We start from the raw sequence: 20250 nt of genomic DNA, 5'->3' as shown, positions 1-20250 counted from the left end.
GAACGTTGATCAAGGGACAGTGAGACGCGTGGGGGCAAACCACAAAATTAACCCAAAACGTACCGAAAAATGATACCGTATTCCCCTGTCCACATGTCCCCTGCGGTCCCATTCGCTCTTGCTTTCCCTTTGCTCCTTTCTCCTTGCCCCGACCTGTCCCCTCTCCCGCTTCTTGAGCATTCCCCTTGGTCACCTACACTAATTTGGAGGCTATGATTTTTGCGATATCTCTTTTCATATTACGTCACCTGACCAACGGTGTCACTGATCATGGGGAGGGGAAAGGGACTTTTATTACGTTGTGGATCAAACTGAAATTTGAAACATTTCAGCTCGTTGTGGAGATGGACGTGTAACGGATGCGTTACGTATCCCTGGACGTCTTATACAATAAAGTTGCAAACCCAGAGTGCAAACTGCTAGCCGTTAGCTAATAACTTCCCGTGATCACGGAAAGCGAGGCACCTGTTCGAATGTTACGTCGTTTGCAACTTCTTAGATATCGCGTCATTCCGAGGAAATGGCTGGCCAGTGCGCTAGTAACTTGAAAACAGCGCCTGCCTCGCAGGCAAGTCTGAACTTTGTCCTCGACATACCCTGGAACTTCCAACTACGTGTACACAGTTTGTATGTAACGGTCATCGGTTCATCACTAATACTGCATAATACAATAACAAACCAGCTGTAGCCGCCTCCAAACAACGTACTGACTACTGTATAAAGTTAGCACCTGCGAGTTGTGCAAGTTGCTGGTATATATTTCAATGATAGGCGTCGGACGACCGGAGACAAGTAAACATTCTAACGACGGCGTGAAGAAAATGCAGTAATCGCCGTCAATCGGTTAAATTTTTTATTCAAAGGCGCAAGATCAGAAATCTTCGTCGGTTACAATGGCGATGCTTCGAGTCCTAGCTCACTGTTCTAAAACTTGGTCTGAAACTTGTCCTTTGTTGCGGATAAGTTCTGTATCGTCGCTGGGATATAGAGAAAAGTCCACAGCAGCAGCTGAGACTGTATTAGGTACCAAACTACACAGGCTTACGTTATAACGTATTGAACTAAGCAAGTGTTACCCTAGTTACGTTACAGGCCTAGTTTAGTCAGCCAACAGAAACCTATATACAGTATATAAAACAATAACCATGTGATTTATCATGTATGAATTGAACACCATCAGCTAGGATACATCAATCTCTCTCTTTTTGATGAGTTTTCAGAGGAAGTATCTTTCTAAGTATTGTACACATAATTTCTACAATATTGAGGGAGGTGAACAATTAAGTTCTCCGACCCCATTTATCATCACTGCAATGCAGTGATTAATTAAGATTCAAACTGCAAAGCAGTCTTGAAGGCACTGAACTTTGTCTTTTATAGATTATATGGTTTCTGAGTACAAAAGCTGCTCTACCTCTTTGCATGTTGATTGCCATTTGCCCATTTTGCATAGTTATTTGTGATAGGATATCGGATAAATTATTTCTTGCAGTGCAGCTCTGCAATGAACGACGTTATTTGGAACCCCACTTTCTGAATTCAAACACCAGAAAACACCAATATCACAGACTTAACACTTTCTGAATAGGTCAATGGAATATATGGTTCTCGGTGTGGTTCTGAACCGGCAACCAAACACTGGAACTGCTATACTGAGCATGCCTTCACCATACAGACTAGTATAGTAGTGGGATGGCTATATAGCAATTCTAACAAAATACACAAAGCAGTAAATGGACTTTTTCTCTGGTTGGCCAGAATTTACAGACATTTTTTTCTATGTTAATCATGATTATCTTCTTTTGCCATCAGAAAAAATAATAAATTTAACTTATCATGGTAAAGAACTAGAAAAGTGAAACAGTTATTCAATTAAATGCAATTAGTATGAAATAGTTGATCTTGAGACTAAATTGTGGAGTTATGTATAACGGAATATTGTGCTGTAGATATTTACCTAGGCAGAGGATTTTGTGTGTGTAATGGTGAATGATAGTCCAGTGCATTTAGCTGAAACTGCATATAGAAATGTGGCCACACTGTAATGCAAGAACTTTCTTGTAAATTATCTAGATATGTATGCTTTTGAAATAGTGTTTCATGTGGTCTAGGCTGTCATATGTTATCAATGATTGTCACAGGGTTACCAATATATTAATAGGCAAGTTATTTTTTGAGTAAATGTTGGATCTGGCAGATCAGTCGAGCGGGGATTTGGCCGTCAAAACTTCTGATAAAACCGTATAAGCTGATCATTAATCATCGCCAGTTAAGTATGATGGCAGTTTTAGATTAATGCTATAGAGTAACAGGAGTAGACACACTGTGTCTGCCCGGATTGAACTGAGCGAATTGGCAACTTGTTGAATATTCGCTGCAGTCATCCGAGATGCCTTTATTTGAGATGTAGAATTCCTAAACTTCTGTATTATCCTCCACTCAACAATCTCCTTGGCCAACATCCATTAGTTAGGGCATTCAGTGGAAGTAACATTCCATCCAACCCTTTTCTGTTTTCAAACAGCATCCCCAAATGACCTTTTAATGACCTTTCATCTAGGCCTACTCATTGCACTGACCAACAATGCGCTATGTGTCAATCTGGTGCAGATCCCATGGAAAGTAGTACTCTTGCTGTAAAAATTTGACCATCAAATGAATCCTAGTTGAAAGTTGGCCTATGGTCCGGAAAACCCGAAGTGACCAACTACTCTGCAGTAGTTAAAAACAAATTTAGTCGTGACATGTGCTCCTCTGTAGGGGAGATTGCATTGTTTTCTGTGCAATCTGTGGGACTAAGTTACTAACTGTGGGATTTTGTGGTACCACCATTTGTGAGTTAATTAACTTCATACCTTATTGCTATTGTTGATAGCCCTAATTATGGCCAAATAATAGTGAGCTGCAATATTTGGGCAGTATTTGTAACTTTCTCTTTTAACTCTTTTAACAGCCATCCAATCGATCGTGGAAGGATAGTAAATTTTTCTGATATCCAAATATTTCATCAAGATTGTTGGATGTGAGAATACTTTAAACTATCCCTCCGGAAAAAAATTGCAAACGAATATCAAAATGTTCTAAGGACAAAACACTCAAATTCCTTAGGACGTCACCCCTGAATGAAGTCCATGGTGTGTTTATTCTTTCCTATTTCGACAGATAATGGAGTTCCAAAGATGCCACCATGTGATTTTCAACCAGAGGCTTTGAAAGTAAGTTCATAAAAATCTCAGAACCAGAACTGTTTGATTGTCTAGTCTAGATTCCAATAAATGATTGCAGAAGGAATTGTTATTTAATTTTGGATAGATGTGACATCTAAAGTCCATTGTGAGTCCTGGATTGAAAAAAAAAAAGGCCTCAGAACTTCAAGATTTTACTGTAAAAAAATCTTAGTTATTGGTTATTTGCATTTCTGTTTTCATCATTAACTCTGCCCATCAGTGTTTGGAAAACTGGAGTTGGAGTCAAAGAAAATTTGCAGCCGACTCTTTTGCACGCCAGTTTGAAACCATAGATTTCATAATGAATACACTAGTGTGTACTTACCTTACATACAAGAGCGATTACAATCAAATATGGCAATCTTGGAAGAATTAGTGCTGGTACAGTAAATTATGTTGAAGAAAAAAAAAATTACCATATCTTTATACCATATTGTATTACCTAAATATCTCTCAGGAATTAACAGGGAACTGCTATTTAGTGGCTCACTGGTAATAACAGACCTGTTTTCTTTACTTGCAGTACAGATAGTACTTACTATATTTAAGCATTACCATAACTACATCACATGACTTCATACTTAAATAGAGTGCTGAATTTGTAATGTTTCTCATTGCTTTCTTTGGGGTATGTAGTATTGGAAAACATTGTTGCTACAATTATATAGTACTGGCCCTTGAAGTCAGTCACAATACTGGCGTTGCTATGACAATTAGAATCTATAGAAGAAGGAAAAATCACTAAAGCAAATGGGGCTAAACCGAAAGACAGACTTGTCCTAAAATATGACCCCAAATTTTTAAGAAAGGTTGGAAACTTTTGTTTCAAGTAGTAGATTTCATTAAAAATTGGAATTGATCAGACACAGTAGAAATCATCCTAGGCTAAATTTTGTATCAAGTGAATAATTAATTTGTGAGTAATTAATGAATTTGATTTGATGCACAACATTAGCGTTGATATTGTTTGACAGTGCACGTTTTTTGATAAAATTGAGCAAATTGTAAACTTTCTCCAAAAATGTTTCAACTTTTTCTTTACTAGTATCGATATGCAACTTGACTTTAAAGGTTAGTCCTACATTTGTTAAGTTGGATTTACTGTAAAGCATCATTGATATGTTGAGCAAACCTTTTTTTAAGTTTTCAGCTTCTTAAAAGGCCTTTGTGTGCAATGGTGCCAGTGCACATCTGTTCTCATACTTCAGTGCTTGCTGTTATATCTGGCCTGTTAGATCTATATAAAGTGTCAGAAAATATCTCAAATCTCAATGGTACCAAACATACCTCTCTGTTATTCACACAACCGTTAAAATTCTTCTTGTTTTATTCCACGCAATCAACAGGGTCCTTCAATAGAGGAGGTCCAGAAGATTAGGCAAGAGAATCTCTCGAAGGGGCTCATGACATATTACAAATCCCCCGTTTACGTCCATCAGGGGCACATGCAGTGGCTGTTTGACAACGAGGGCAGGCGATACCTGGACATGTTTGCGGGGATAGTCACAGTCAGTGTCGGTCATTGCCATCCGTAAGTATTACTGGTCATAAGGATTTGAATGTCCATAGGAAAACAACAAGGAATGTGACCAACATGCACACTGTATTATCAACAACAACAAATAAATTTTTAAAATTCAAATAATATCATAAATATTTGTTGTTGTTGATAATATTGACTAATGATCATAATCATGTATATGTTATTATGAATTGTACATTGGACCTTGATGGAATGATAATAAAATATGTAAGATAAAAAAAAAAACATGCACACTGTAATGTAGGAGAGATGTGCAGGTTTAGTGAGTAGAACACCAGCTTTGGAAGAGGGGGGAGGGGGGAAGAAAATACAAAACCAAGTTTATTTCTTAAAAAGTCTTAAAAATTGGATCCATCATATTGAAAAGATTGATTACCTTTGTTATGGTAAGTTACTATCAGAGATGTCACTTTTTTTGGGGGGGGGGGGGGGGAAACCATATAGTGGTATCATTTAACTAGCTGTTTGATCACTCAGATGAATTTTCTTCCAATAATATTCCATAATTAATGTACACCGTATGGCTAGTGTAAGGTTCATCTCACCTGTATTTAGTTACACTGTCATTATCAGTAAACAATAATTTTCATAATCGTCTCTGGTCTGTTTCACAACCAAAGTTATCTTACTTTGAATCTGAAAATTCAAGTGATCCATATTTTCCAAAGGATCAGTATCCTGCAAAAATTAATATTGAAAATTTAGGGCTGCACCCAATATGTTGAGACTGGCATCTCATTTCTGCTGACTTGCTCGTGTAACTTGTGTATTAATAATTTCTGCCATATTTGTTTGTTCATCTCGTCATATTGACACCTGTAACTCCCTAGATATTTGCTTCAATTTATGATGTGTACGGGAAAAATGGTTTTGTTCGTAGGCATGTATATTCATGAAAAGTAGTTCAAACTTTAATATTGCAGGAAGGTCAACAATGCTCTCCAAGATCAAATGAACCGTCTCTGGCACACGACCAACATTTACTTGCATCCAAAGATCCACGAATATGCTGAAAAACTAACGGCCAAGATGCCAGGCAATTTGAAGGTAACGTGTGGCAACATGCAGTTTACTTCTCTCCTTTCTTAATACACTTACCCTGGTTAGAACTACACAAATTTTTTTTTTTTTTACACAATTTACCGTATTCCTGACCTTGTAACCTGAATCGGTAACGTTTCCAAATCTACCATTGGTATGTGTAGCTGTGTGTTCTCCCTAGAATTTTTTGAATCAGAGAAAATCCACAACCACTTGGTTTCTTTATTTTGAGAATATTCTCTCACTTAAGTTTCATCATCACCAGGTATGTTAAATCTCTCAAAAACACCAAAACCGGTCAATTTGACGAAACTGTGGTACGGTAATAATGAAATGTTACGACCCTACTCGGACAGTCGGGCAGTGTGTGTGTGCTTCAGGCTTCGACCGGTCAAGATTAAATCATGTCATAAAATTGAACATGTGTATCACTAGAACCCCCATAACAACGGTCAGCAATCACAGGAAGGTCATCTTAAATGTGACCCTATATGAGCCCCAGTCTTAAAATGAAAGTAGTCGTTGTGTATGCATATCAGTCATTTGATGTTTGGCAGTCAGTTGTAAGACTATGTGTGCGGGGTTTTCACAACTAACGCGAAAACTTGGTCTCGACGGTCCAGTTTAGTCTGGTCGTGATCAGTTGAGCAGTGTGGGGCGGGCTTTATTCTGTGAACAAGGCTGGAAATATTTCACTCACAATTTTGATACTCCCTATAATCTGCTCTGTGTGGTTCCATATCTCCAGGTTATTACTGAGTTATTAACAATGTATTTCCGAAACACTTTTGAAATTCATCCCGTAATTCGATCATTTTCCAATTGCTCTTGTGATGAACTAAATTCATGCATGTACTGGGAAGCTTTGTCAGTTTAGACTCAGTGTTTAGACCTTTTTTTGAAAAAGGAACATTCCTCTTAGATTTAAACATTTGAGCATTTAATGACAAAAGTCAACAGTTTAGAAGTTGCTTATAATGTATTGTCTTCAGTGGAAACAGTGCAGTTCAACAGTTGCAAATTCAACGGAGTTTGCGTATGTTATATTTTGTTTTACAGAGAGTCAGATACAGGTCATAGAGGTCAAAAGCCTCTTTGAAATATTTGATCCTATCAAGCAAATTCTATCATCAGTTTGCTCTCGCTTTGTGTAGTGTATGTTTGAACAGCAATTTCTCAGGGACAATGACGTACCAAACTTACAAAAGCCGAAGAGATGTTGAATTTATTTCTGGAATTTCTGCTGGTTGTCTGCTTTAATTTAAGTTTTCTGTAGGTTTTGTCACAAACTTATAAATTTTAAATTATGTAATATATCAGTACACTTTATTGGAATATAAGAAGTTCACCTGTTGCCTTCAAAAGAATATGTTTGATGATCATAATTATCTTGGAGTGTAATGTTTTATTTTTGCGTTTTGTTGAAGGTTTTGACATAGTTTGATAATAAGTTCCCCATATCAGTGCAATTTTAATAGCACTAGTATAGTCACGGTTTTATAGCAAATATTAAATGACAAAGCAAAGATCTGATTTGCTGCTTCCATATGTCTTTAATATCATATGATGAAACAGTGTCTGTGCTACAAGATTATTACAACAAATGAGAATTTATGATAATTCACTCAGAAAATATTTCTGTAAGAGAAATTAAATTATTTACTGGCTATGTTAGTTTGATCAATTTACATTCTTCTTTATGAGAATGATTATTGGTAGGTTTGGTAAAATTGCAAAAGCTGCTTTGAATTTGATTTTTTTTCTTTCTTTTTATACATATTTTTCACATTTGCAGGTCTGTCTCTTTGTCAATAGTGGTTCAGAGGCTAACGATCTTGCTCTTCACCTGGCTAGACTTCACACCGGTTGTTTTGATGTCGTTTCTCTAAGGTAATTTTAATAACTATTCATATGTTTGTGGAGAAGCAAACCAAGAGCAAAAATAAAACATGTAAACAACACACTCACAAAAACCTAAGATAAAATGTCAAAAGGTTCACAATTGTTATGAGGAGTTTCCAATGATCTTAAAGGACTAAGTAAAAGCAAAAGGGATCACTTTCTCTGTACCATCTTGTTACTTGAACTTTGTTGTCATAGTGCCAAAATGTTGCTATCAAATTTCTGCCTTTATATGTGAAATCGCCAGCCAGGTTTGTTTTATCAGCGAAATATTCATTTTGAATCTTTTATGCAATTTACTGAATTTACCATCCAACACAGACTCAGTGAAAAGTAGTTTACAAGAGTAATGACAGAAAAGTCAGTCTCTGTGCTCTGCCACCCAAAGTGTATGAAGTCACGGAAGGTTGTCTGAGAAAAACTTTGGTTTCTGTTTTAAATTATTAAGTGTGATATATCTATCCCAGATTATCTTGTGAATTTACATTTCAAAATAGGTTATGCTCTCCTCATGTTAAACCTTAAATGATTTATTTTGCCAAAATATATATATTTTGGCTTTATTTTAACATAAATGTGTAGGACACAAGTCCCTTATATTATAAGACCTTTTTTTTTTCGTTTAAGAAATGCCTACCACGGCATGAGCCCATACCTGATGGGCCTAACGGCATTGTCAACATGGCATTATCAGGTTCCGAGGGGGTTTGGAATGCACAACACAATGAATCCTGACGTTTACAGAGGACCCTGGGGTGGCAAACATTGCAGGGATTCTATAGTGCAGGTATGTACTAAGTTTCTGCAGTTATCCCCAACCAACGTTTTGCTTTCATATTTGGTTCAGTTTCTTCTTCACAGATTTATATTGTAATCCAATAACAATGGAGTGCCAAACAAATGTTTATTGTCCCGCTAAACATTCCTGCTTGGGTGGAGATCAAGGGGAAGGGGTCGACCACCATTTTTGTTAGTAGTGAGGTGACAAGATCTTACCCTCATCCTGGGACATGGGTCAAAGGGGACGGGATTTCCCTCCCCTTTGAGAAATGTTGATACAATGGAAGGTGATATGATGCACAATGGTCCTATCTCTCCAACTTTTGGAACAAGGGACATATTTTGCCTTACTCTAGAGATCAAACATGATGCTAACCAACTCGAAAATCCTATGTGATTCCTTAAGCCGGATCTCGAAAGAGATACTTTGAACAGACTTTATGTTAATGAAATGGAGGTAAACGACAAAGGCAAATGAATATATATAAATGAAAATCGTAATGAGTTGGAAAATCAAGAGTGAAAAAATTTTCAGCCTCCACTGGGATTCGAACCCGGGCCTCCCGCTATATATATATATATACTGTATACTAGACCCCCCCCCTCACCTTACCAAGTAAACTTTTGTACTTGATAAGCTATATCTTAACAGTACTTTCTCTCTTCCTCTCCCAGACAAACCGAGACTGCGACTGTCAGGTGGGCCAGTGTCAAGCCAAAGATATGTACGTCGATCAGTTCAAAGATGTACTCATTCATTCCATACCCAAAAGAATGGCTGGATTTTTTGCTGAAAGCATCCAGGTATAAAAAAAAATTTGATATTATGATTATTAACATCTCAAATTGTGAAATATATTTCTTGCAAATATAGGATGCATTTGCAACTTTGACAACAAGTTTATTGTTATATGAGAGAGATCAAAGTTTTATTTGTCAACAATTTAACAGTTTTGTAAACAGATGGTTGGTCTTTGCTAGATTTCAAAGTTGGACTTGAAATCCTCTTACACATCGTACACGCCTGAATCGGATGGTCAGAACGAGCAAGAAAGTAGTTTGGAAGACCCTTTCGATAATTTTAGCAATGTTATTGTTAAATATCTTTCTTCTCAGGGTGTAGGTGGCTCAGTGCAGTACCCCAGAGGGTTTCTGAAGGAAGCATATGAAATGGTGCGAGCCCGGGGAGGGGTATGCATTGCTGATGAGGTGCAGACTGGATTTGGCCGACTGGGTAGCCACTATTGGGGATTCGAGACTCATGATGTAATGCCAGACATGGGTAAGAGTATTCAAAATTTGTGAAATGTTATTTTGTGTATATTGGTTTCGTTTATTATGCTGTCCAAAACTCTGACTTCTCTATAAAGTAAGTTAACATAATGTGTTGACTGGTACTACAGGTTTGTCAGATATGGAATTGTCCAAATTTGTAATTCTTGTAGGTAGTAAAAAAAAAATTTTTTAAATGTAATAAAATATTTAAAAAAAAGTACTAAAAAAAAAATATAAAAAAATTAAGATGCATGGTTCATGCAAAAATCAAACTCTAATTATACCCTGGTTTGTTTAAGAAGCTAAGCCTATTATCTGTTTGGCCAAAAAGGACCAAAGTCTACAGTTCAAACCTGGCACACTGAAAATGTTTTATTCTTTGATATATTAAAGTCATATATAATATAACTTCAGGAATCCCCCCTCCCCCCCAAAAAAAAATGGTGTGCAGGTTTCACTCGCATACAATATCATCAGATGGTAGCGCTAACGACCCAAAACAAGTCCCACGTGTTTATTTTATTTTGTCTTTAATAATCTCTTCACCAGTTGTCCTTGCGAAGGGTATGGGGAACGGTTTCCCTCTGGGAGCTGTCGTTACCACTCCTGGTAAGTGTACAAACCCTGCTTTGGATGTTTTCACGATCAAGTTCATGATCAAGCTACAAGGGTTTCTAAATGAAAAATAGTATGAGAAATGTAAGCACAAACTCTTTCTTTTATTTGAAAAGTTATGGCAGAATGTCCTATCAATTATCAATTATACAAATAGAATTTTGGGTTCCATTAAAGATATACAGGGCTCATTTTTACCACAATGTTTGCCTTCATATTTAGTTGTCCGAAGGATTTTTTGGTTGTCCAATGAAAGCACCAAAAAGTACTACTAGAGTTGCCTGACGTGGTACATCGCACACGCCGTGTGCACTAAAGTTACTAAATATATGCCCAGGGACTGTTATGTTAGTGGCGTACGTCTTGCAATTTTCCAACACTAGGATTGTTAAAATTGTGACCTTGCGCAAGAGTCGTACGTATGTAATACTAAAATGTGTCGATTTAGCCTTGTTGGTGAGTACCGTAAAGTTAGGCTACACAGACCTAGTCTATCGGCCTGAGGCTTAAGTCTTAATCTTAGTGATTAGTCTTATAGAGTTCAATTTTGGACAGAACTGTAGTGTACAGCTTTGTTACGAATGCAGGATTCTGCATCTGGGACGCAATCTTTTAGCCAGGGACGCAAAATTGCTTCCGTCCGGCAAACATTTTAGGGCAAACAAACCCCAAGTACACACACTCATAGCTGGGCCTATGAAAAACATAACAATTTTTTGAATGAATATCTTTTCTTTCTTTACAGAAAACCACAACTTCTTTTCAAAAGAACCAAAATTTCAATCCTCTGTACAGATGATTGAATCTGTTTGAAAACAAATAAATCATAAAAATCGACTGCAAGTACAGAGTTAACAAACATTTCCATTACAGAGATTTTTATGCTAAAATGAGTCAATGGTGGTTTTCAAATTTTCCTGTGATTTGATTGGCTAATAGCCCTTACCATTGTCTGCAAACAATCTTGCATCTATAGTGCTCAATGAACACAAAGGATGTTGTTTACATGCAACTACGGTAACTATGATAAATAGTGTACTACAAACTTCCCTCTTTAGAATTTGACAATTTTGTTGTTGTATGCTAGTTACAGCTTTCATCATTTGATTTTTTTGTGCACATTATAGATATATCACTATAGGCTTCCGTTGCGCAGAAGTCAATGTTTTGTCAGGGGTCATTATAACTAAGTATTGTGCGTTCCTGTAGAGGTATTCTAAAGTGCACGTTTTTCATGGAGGACTGTAGGGACAGTTTTTTTGAGCGAACGCAAACATTGTTAACACGTTTTTAACTTTTAAAATCCTGGTTACAATACTGAGTGTAGAGTTGTAGACATTTCATGTGGTGTATGACACATTATTAATCATGTTGGGTTGCGGGAACTACAGGAATTCTCTGGAGTGAAAAATGAGTTCTGTAATCGTTTCTGATCATTTCCAGAGACAGAGGGTAAGCCCAGGGTATACAGCATGTACATTGCAGCAACATTAATGAACAATGCGGTATGCCCACATGCACAGTAAAGCACTGCATACACGTTGTACTCCAGCTACATTCTGTACCAATTTTCTACTCCTTGGTATGCATGACGACATGAACATTCATGGTATATTATTAACTTCACATCCCCTGAAGCTAGGTATAGTTGACACCCCTACCCAATCAAAGGTCAAAGTAATAAAATTAAAAGTAAAGCAAAACGACATATCTTCTTCTCAGTGTATAGGTTAGACATGTACACTTGTTTGCTTCAAGTTCACTTTATGGTACAGAGTGAGGCAATCAATCAATACATAATACATATAAAATATTTGACATGGATACATTTTTCATCAGTCGACGATACGTTTGAAAAAACTTGGACTTGTAAGCCAATGTGTTTTTGAGCAAATCTAATAGCCCTAAACCAATCACAACACTGCCACGATTTTTAAGGCTTGTTCTATATGTATAAAGATTTTTGTTATGTTTACGTTCGTTACCATAGAAATCGGTCACAGCTTGGCTCAGGCATTACACTTCAACACCTATGGAGGTAATCCAATGTCCTGTGCTGTGGGCAGTGCTGTGCTTGATGTAAGTTGTTTGGGCAATTTCATTTCTTTTTCTTTTGATCAACTGTTGAATCAACTCTGTTGAATCAATTCTGTTGAATCAATTCTGTTGAATCAATTCTGTTGATCAAATATTAGTTTTGTTTTATATATTGTATATTTAGGAAAACAGAATGTGAAATTTTTTACCCGATAATATCCGTACAATATATCACCCTAAGTACAGAAAAGATAAACTAAAATGTAACAAGCTGTCATTCTTTAGGGGAGAAGTTAAGCAGAAATTTATGCTTTTAATGCTATACATGTTGAGTTCTGATGGATAAGAAGGGGATTAATGAAAACATGCAGAGTATTCCGAAAAGTTATCCAATATAATATTTACTATGTAATACTGTGATTCTTTATCATGTTAAATGGTTTGAACATGTCTTTTATACATTTGGAGTCAGGTAGGTTGTCCTGGGGGCACGGGTCGAGGGAGGGGGAGGCTGATAGGCATAGGAATTTCTCTTTCTACATGTTAAAGTACTTTTAAGTGAAACTTGGCAAGGCAGACATCAATCATGTCCACCTCATACTCTGGGATATTCTGTTATTATTATGATCATTATTATTAAAATTATTATTATTATTATTATCATTATTTTTATTATTTTTATTATTTTTATTATTATTAATATTGCTATTATTATATGTATTATGATAATTATTATTATTATTATTATGATTATTATTATTATGATTATTCAGTCACAAATCCAAATTTGTTTCTAACATTTCTGAGTAACAATGCTTATTCTTCACATAACTTTATCCCCAAATTATGCACAATCTTGGGTAACATGTATACCGTTTTGCTATGATTGCACACCTGTACTGCAGAAACAAGATTCAGCTTACTAACACCGCTGCTTCGCCACTCCAGCATCCTCCTTCAACCTGATGGTGAAGAGGTAGCGTAGGAGTCAGGTACAGGCAGCATCGGAGCTGGTCATGTAGGGGAACCAGTGGTACTGTGTCTGTACATCCCTCTCTACCGACTCACATTTTAAGATCACCACTTCTGAATTCATGCCTGGAGAATATGCCAGTTTAATATACCATGAATTGTCTCTTTAAATTGTTACTTTAGGCATGCGTCCTTAGCAACCATCGGTGGCAGTATATGGAAGAGTAATTAGCAGAGTGGATAGAATAAGAATATAATTGAAAGATAGTTTATATGGATATTTTTGCCTATTCTACAAATTTCATGTGACCAGGTCATCGAAGAAGATGGATTACAACAGAACAGTGAGGAGGTTGGCACCCACATGCTGCAGGAATTTGCCAAGATGAGAGACGAGTTTGAGTTCATCGGAGATGTCCGAGGGAAGGGACTGATGCTCGGGGTGGAAATGGTCACAGATAAGGTATATTTGGCTCATTTTTGCCTTAGCATTATGAAGAAGCTGTTATAATGATTAAGAACAATATTTCATTATTGTAAATTATGAACTCATACATTCTATAATTCTTGATCTGTGTCGGAGGTCCCATAGACCTGTGTGACTGCATTCCAATACTCATGTCGGAGTCATTCCAAAGAGAGAAAATTTATTCTTTATGCCATACTGTGCAGAATCCTGGATGTGTTTAGCTTTTCCTTCATTGATAAATTCCTTCCACAGTTTAGGAACTAAAAGGTGTAAAGTGAATTCATATCAAGCCTAATTGTTCTCTGTAATGACCTCTCACTTCTGAGTGTTTGTCTCTCAAGGGGTTTCTTTCCAAATTGAGTACTGAGAAATTTATTGGATATCCTGGGGTGCTAAGCTAAAGTGATGTTACCATAGTTACCATAGTGACTGAGAGCCAATTATAAACCTGATTTAAAATCCAGTAAGCCAATCAGGGTGAAAGATGACTGAAAATATTTTGATTTTGTAAAATATTGACAATACGAATCAATAGACAGCAATTTCAGAGACATTTGTGAGAAATGTCAGTGTAACAGAAATTTGTTTTTTTCATCGCTTAAACAGGAATCTAGGACACCTCTTCCGGGACCTGATATGCTGGACATTTGGGAAGACACCAAGCAAATGGGAGTTCTCTTTGGTAAAGGAGGCCTTCATGGAAATGTGAGTGTAAACTCATGAGAAAAATTGTCCTTTTTAAAGTTATAGGCTGCTAATTTATTTATGTAATGGAGGGAGTAAATAGTTTGCACTCTGGGCTGTTTGAATTAATAAAACTGTAGAAGTAAGATCTATAGAAGAAACTGTTTATTTACTGCAAAAAGTTTGTAGGAAAAAGTTCAAAATCTAGCAGGCCTGGTGTTATAATAAAAGGGAAGATAATGAAATATTGCAGCTTCTTGCTTAATGTTTTAATGAAGGACGACATTCAGTGGATGAGAAAATAAACAACATTGAGAATATATGCAAATTAACCTGTTCAAGTACCTTCTCGTATTTGCAAGATATCTCAACACATGAGTCCACGCAATAAGGTGAATGACGAGTGATTCTGTTATCTCACCTCTACTTTATATCATAATACAGCTATAGTTGCATTCTTTAATGTCTCATGTCTTCCTTCGGTCAAATCTAATCCTTTATTTATTAATTATTCATAATCAAATTAAATGATAATTCAACTCAATAACAAGAAATCTGTTTATACCTTTGATGGCTATTGTAGATCCCACTATAACTAATAAGCACTCCCCTTCCCACCCCCACTCCCCCTTCCCACCCCACTCCCCCGTCCAATGCATAGGCTTGAACTACTGGTAATATTGACTCCACCTTTGTCTTTCAGGTTTTTAGAATCAAACCGCCGATGTGCATCACCAAAGAAGATGCCACCTTTGCTCTTGCAGTGTTTCGGGAAGCTCTCATGCGATATCAAGCCAGAAAGTAGGAAGCCAACATCAACTATTTGGCATTCTATGTGCTACCAAATCATTTTTCATTCCAAAACTGCCATCATGTTACTTTTTTTCCCTTTTATATAATGTAACACTGGTGCCTTAATAGTATGATTTCCAATGAATATTTGTATTTTGAATTTATAGTTTCATTCCAAAGTTACTATCATAAAATAATAGCTTCCTGTTGCTAAATAGAATACATTTTATTTCTCATTTCAGTTGAAAGATTATTTTTTATCACCAACAAATATTAACAATGCATAACTAAGTCTTGAATGTATTTTGTTGTGTTTGATATTTACATAAAGTTTTCTATCATTTAATAAATACTAGTTATTATATTGAGCATATATATGTGGTACTCCTTTAATATAGTGTCTAGTCCCCTCATTTCTGTATTTATCAATGCGTCAGTGTATGTGCATTAAAGGGTGTGAAGACTCTCGCACAAAGAAACGTCTCATGCCGGTAATCTGACCTAGTTTCGAATGAGGTGTAAAAGAAGTGTTAGACACCACCATCGATCCCAGAAAATACACATAAAGCTTGCTACCGCCAGTAATTAGACACTAGTGTACAGTCAATACATACAGCTACGGTCAATACCCACAGCACAGTGTACATAGCAGCGTGGACATCTCAGGTCTAGATAATAGATAACAAGGTATCACGTTTCATTGCTGTCTACACAAAGAAAACGTCACTTGCAAGCAACAGAAAGTTAACTTTTTCAGATGGCCGCACGCGGTTTGGGGCGAGTCTTCAATGCCTTTAAAGGATCTCGGTATGAAAACTGGCAGAGACAAGTCTCTCCTGAAACTGTTCGTAGTCTTTGTTCTGTGATGGGCTGATTCACACATAGATGTGGAAAATTCTTGTAATGTTTTTAAACAAAATTTGATTTGCTGTGGTTCTTCAATGATTTTGAAGGAAAACAGCTGGGGTGGGGGGAGGGGGGGTGCAGTGATGTTAAATTCAGTATTTACAGTCCTGGCTCTATGTTAGTTGTATTCATAGTGAATCCAAAACTAACTAGAATTTATGACAATGACTTTCCAACTTTGTTCACATGGGAATATATTATTGTTATTTTAAACAGCATTTTACTTGGCTTTGAATGAAGATATAAAGGTATGCTGTATTGGCCCCAAATATGCTAGATATTCAAATATGGTCACCTTTGGTCAAAATTCGAAAACTGTGTTTATTACAACCTTGAGGAAATTTTCCTCACTGGTACATTCAGTCATCTTGTGTGTACTTTAAAAAATGTCTGAAAACAATTTGGAGAGTAAAGACCTCCAGGAAAGTACTTTTTGAAACTTCTAGCAATAATAGCGTGCTATAATTTGGGACCTATACTGACTAACTTCAAAGTGACACCCGTTACTCTAAAATTTATTCTAGTTCATCACCACAGCAAAGTTCCGAGGCCCTTCCTCTCAAAATTGACTGGGGATTAGTATATTTGGCATAAACACTTTACTAACTATCTTTCTCGGTTACTATTATCTTCATTTTATTGAGATTTTCAGCACTGCCTATTTCGTTCTCAACGTAAATAGTAGCACAAGATTGTGATGGAGCACTATGAGGTTTCTAATTAGCTTTAATTAGCTTCTCATTAGCTTTAAAATCCAGGAAGAACAGAAAATGGTAATAGCATCAATATATCACTTATGTTTTTTATTTATTTTTATTGTAATATAAACAATTTATTTTCATGGTATTTCTTGTTAGTAATGTTATTAAATTGAAAACAAAGTAAACAGTACTATTTTTAGACTTAACAAAGTGATTATATGGTACTGTGAAAAATTGCATATAAATTAAACACAAAATGGTTTTGGTTCGTCTCAGTAATGTCAAAACAGATGATAATATACCTCCAAAGAGCATTCTGTAAACAATCATACAGATACTATGGCTGTACATGATGGTGGATTCAGGCATGTCACAACCAAGAATTCTTGAGATGCGGGGGCACCAACAATTTAGGAGGGGTAGCGATTATTTAAGGATGGGCCTTTAACTTGTGAAGCTTTTGTACACATGATGGTGGTACAGATGGGGGGGGGGAGAGGGGGTGGGGGGGAGAGTTAAGAGTACCAAACGGAGGAAAAAAAGGTAAAGAACCTCAATTGAAGTAACACTGCCATGATCACGTAGCTACATGTTTGATGTAAGGAGACCAGGGAATAGATAGAGGATCAACAGTTGTTTGATTTTTATGCCCAGGGGCCTCTATCTTGGGTGTCCTTCCTTGTGAAGTACCCATGGTCCTAATACTCCTTATATATAAGAGTCAGGGCCGTCAGTAGGGCTAATTACCTATTGTTTTAGTGTTTATTGAGCATTATTTTATAGTTATTTTCATTACTCTGGCCTGATATGGTCATTTTGTGTTTTTCTTCATTACACACTGCCCAGTATGAACCAGTATATATGGCAGTTAATCATGTAACACATGTAACCAATTAAACATGTAGCAAAGGTAATCACGTAGCAAAGTATGTATGTATCATGTTACATGTATCGGTAGCTAATGATGCTCTGTCAGCTTTTTGTATGATCAAATGCATTCCTTACATGAAATGTAAAGTCAGTAATGGTTAAAAAAAATAGTTTTAAAAAAATGTTAAAATATAAATAAATAAATACATGTCACCTAGGCATAATTCTTACCTTGCTGCCTTTGAAGAATTTTATTAAAAGTCTTTAGTACAAATTTATTTTGTTGTATTTTTCTTTAATAACTTTACTTTCTCATCCGTGGTGGGGGGGGGGGTTGGGTTAGGGGAGGGGGGTTGGGGGTAGAAAGGCATATAAAGCTGCCAGATTTGCACTGGCTCTAATTTGAATGGACAAATAATGCTAATACACTCTTTACTTTAAACTTGAAGTTGACAGAACTATGTTACCTGAACCTCAGTTCGTTTTTATTAGCTTTATGTTGTTTTGAATTGGTATGTTTTTCATTTTAAATTAAGTAGTGCTGATGAACATTTCCAAAGATGTTAAAGAAGGGTCACTGCCTTATTAGTAATATTCATTCTGGAAAGAGTAAAAAATGAACGTATGTGAAATCATTGTTATTGAAATGTAATTTTAGAATTTTAGCAGAATGTTTCCATCTCCAGAGAAAAGTTATGGCCTCCAGATATAATTTGTTTGGAATTGTAATTATTCATAAAATTGCATCGAAAAATCGATTAAAAACAATATCATCTTCGGTCTGAAGGATGGCGAGATGAAAGAGGGTTAAATGTTTTTATTAGTTTCCGAGAAAGTAAGTGACAACTGACAAGTAAATCGTTCTTTGCTAGGAATACAAATAAAGCTTTTATTTAAACTGATACAGCTTTGTGTGTTCTCTGCTGACAAATACTATTTGAGCTTTCCCTACACAACTGGTTTACTGTTTGGTGTTTTTATTTCTCAAGTCGGCCGCAAAATGCCCGACTGAAGAAAACTTTCGTGTAACCTAGTTTTCGATCTAAGGCCAGGACCCCCCCCCCCCCCTCCTCACGCACCTTGTGATGGAAGTATTTGACAGGTCAAATTTTTGTATATATAGTGAAAAATTGTACATAACATTATCAAAATGTTCAGATAAAACTACCGTCGAAAGCAGGTCGAATTGATCCTCGTACTCATTCGACATATCATGAAGAAAAAAAATTAACAAATATGTAATGCATTTATGAGTTACATTTGACTTCTGATATCAAATGATTTGACGCACAAAGTTGACATTTTGGTCGAAATTTTATAAGAAAATAGTCGAAATCAAGAAAAAAATAGATCAATAGTTGAAATTATGATATAGAAATTCTCATTTTCAAAAGGAAAAGGACCAAATCTCGGAGATGAAATGATGACATCTTCGACTTACCATTCGACCTCCCATGTAATCGACTCAAAATATTCATTGTTCTGTGCCTATAAGCAATGTACTACAATTGAGCAGAATATGACCTCAAATTGTCTGCCGTGTCAAGTTCATTCATACCCCGAAATTGACACATTCATCGATGAGCTAACTGTATGTATGCATCCATCGACTCTGGGTGATGTTAGCAATGCTGTTGGCCTCTTAAGCTCTGACAGGTCATGTCCCAGCGAGTAGTGGTATCGTGTTGAAATAATTTTGGCTATTTTTTGGGGAGTAAGAATTCCAAATGACAAAACTACGTGCAGAACTGGGCGGGGGGTGTAAAAGTTTTTTTTTTAAATTCAGAAGTTGATCAGCACATATCTGAAATGGATTCAAACTTATGAAATATGTAACTCTGATTCGCTGAAAAAAGGGTTAGGTTGCCTACTGTACCGTTGCTAGTAATATTTGAAGGTGCGACAATTACGAAGGTGCGTCAATTATGATGCCTTTACTATACTTTTAAATTTAACTGAACTGCTTAGAAACTTTAAAAAAAAGTACTCTCGGGTCGAATTTGTTGCATTTTCTGGCATCTGCTAATACTTCTGTTGTGGTGTTTCATCGAGTTATTGAAGAAGAGAATGTCATGGGTGCAGGTTAGGTGCTTATGTAGTCCCGTACCTTTGTCTTAATATCCAATGATGTAAACACGTATCGAACTAAGCAATGAATAAAACCTGCACTGGAAGACCCCCCCCCTCACACACACACCAACATATACGGGGGGGGGGGCGGAACTAGGATTTTAAGAAATGATGATTCTCGTAGCTGAAGTTGATATGTACAACCCGTCATGGTACCTGGTTACTCTGTATGCTAACATACTGCCAATGACGTCATCAAGTGTAGTTAAGCTAATTCACCGTGAATGGTCAATAGGGTATAATTTGTGTGCTTGTAGTCCCCAAAGTAGATGGTAAAGATATATACATAATTTAATAAGAGCAAAA

General features: G+C 36.4%; 1 protein-coding gene across 1 annotated transcript; it reads left to right on the top strand.

Annotated features, from left to right (window-relative positions):
- Positions 1-652: 652 nt before the first annotated feature.
- Positions 653-18716, top strand: LOC139965034 (alanine--glyoxylate aminotransferase 2, mitochondrial-like). Its single transcript, XM_071967199.1, has 13 exons — positions 653-1023; positions 3163-3215; positions 4574-4758; positions 5694-5817; positions 7607-7701; positions 8341-8500; positions 9169-9297; positions 9610-9775; positions 10318-10377; positions 12374-12462; positions 13706-13855; positions 14468-14566; positions 15249-18716. Exons 1-13 carry the CDS (start codon positions 894-896, stop codon positions 15348-15350), a joined length of 1542 nt encoding a protein of 513 aa, XP_071823300.1. The 5' UTR covers positions 653-893; the 3' UTR covers positions 15351-18716.
- The last annotated feature ends 1534 nt before the right edge of the window (positions 18717-20250 follow it).

This window comes from Apostichopus japonicus, chromosome 3, assembly GCF_037975245.1.
Source record: "Apostichopus japonicus isolate 1M-3 chromosome 3, ASM3797524v1, whole genome shotgun sequence".
Taxonomy (NCBI): Eukaryota; Metazoa; Echinodermata; class Holothuroidea; order Aspidochirotida; family Stichopodidae; genus Apostichopus; species Apostichopus japonicus.
This window is presented reverse-complemented; position numbering and strand designations above follow the sequence as displayed.

What these genes read in the sequence shown, in the direction of transcription:
- LOC139965034 (XM_071967199.1), top strand. Translation starts at nt 894, where the DNA reads ATGGCGATGCTTCGAGTCCTAGCTCACTGTTCTAAAACTTGGTCTGAA. An exon ending in TGGGCAGTGCTGTGCTTGAT is followed by an intron (nt 12,463 to 13,705) that starts GTAAGTTGTTTG and finishes TCATGTGACCAG; the next exon opens with GTCATCGAAGAAGATGGATT. An exon ending in AAGGAGGCCTTCATGGAAAT is followed by an intron (nt 14,567 to 15,248) that starts GTGAGTGTAAAC and finishes TTTGTCTTTCAG; the next exon opens with GTTTTTAGAATCAAACCGCC.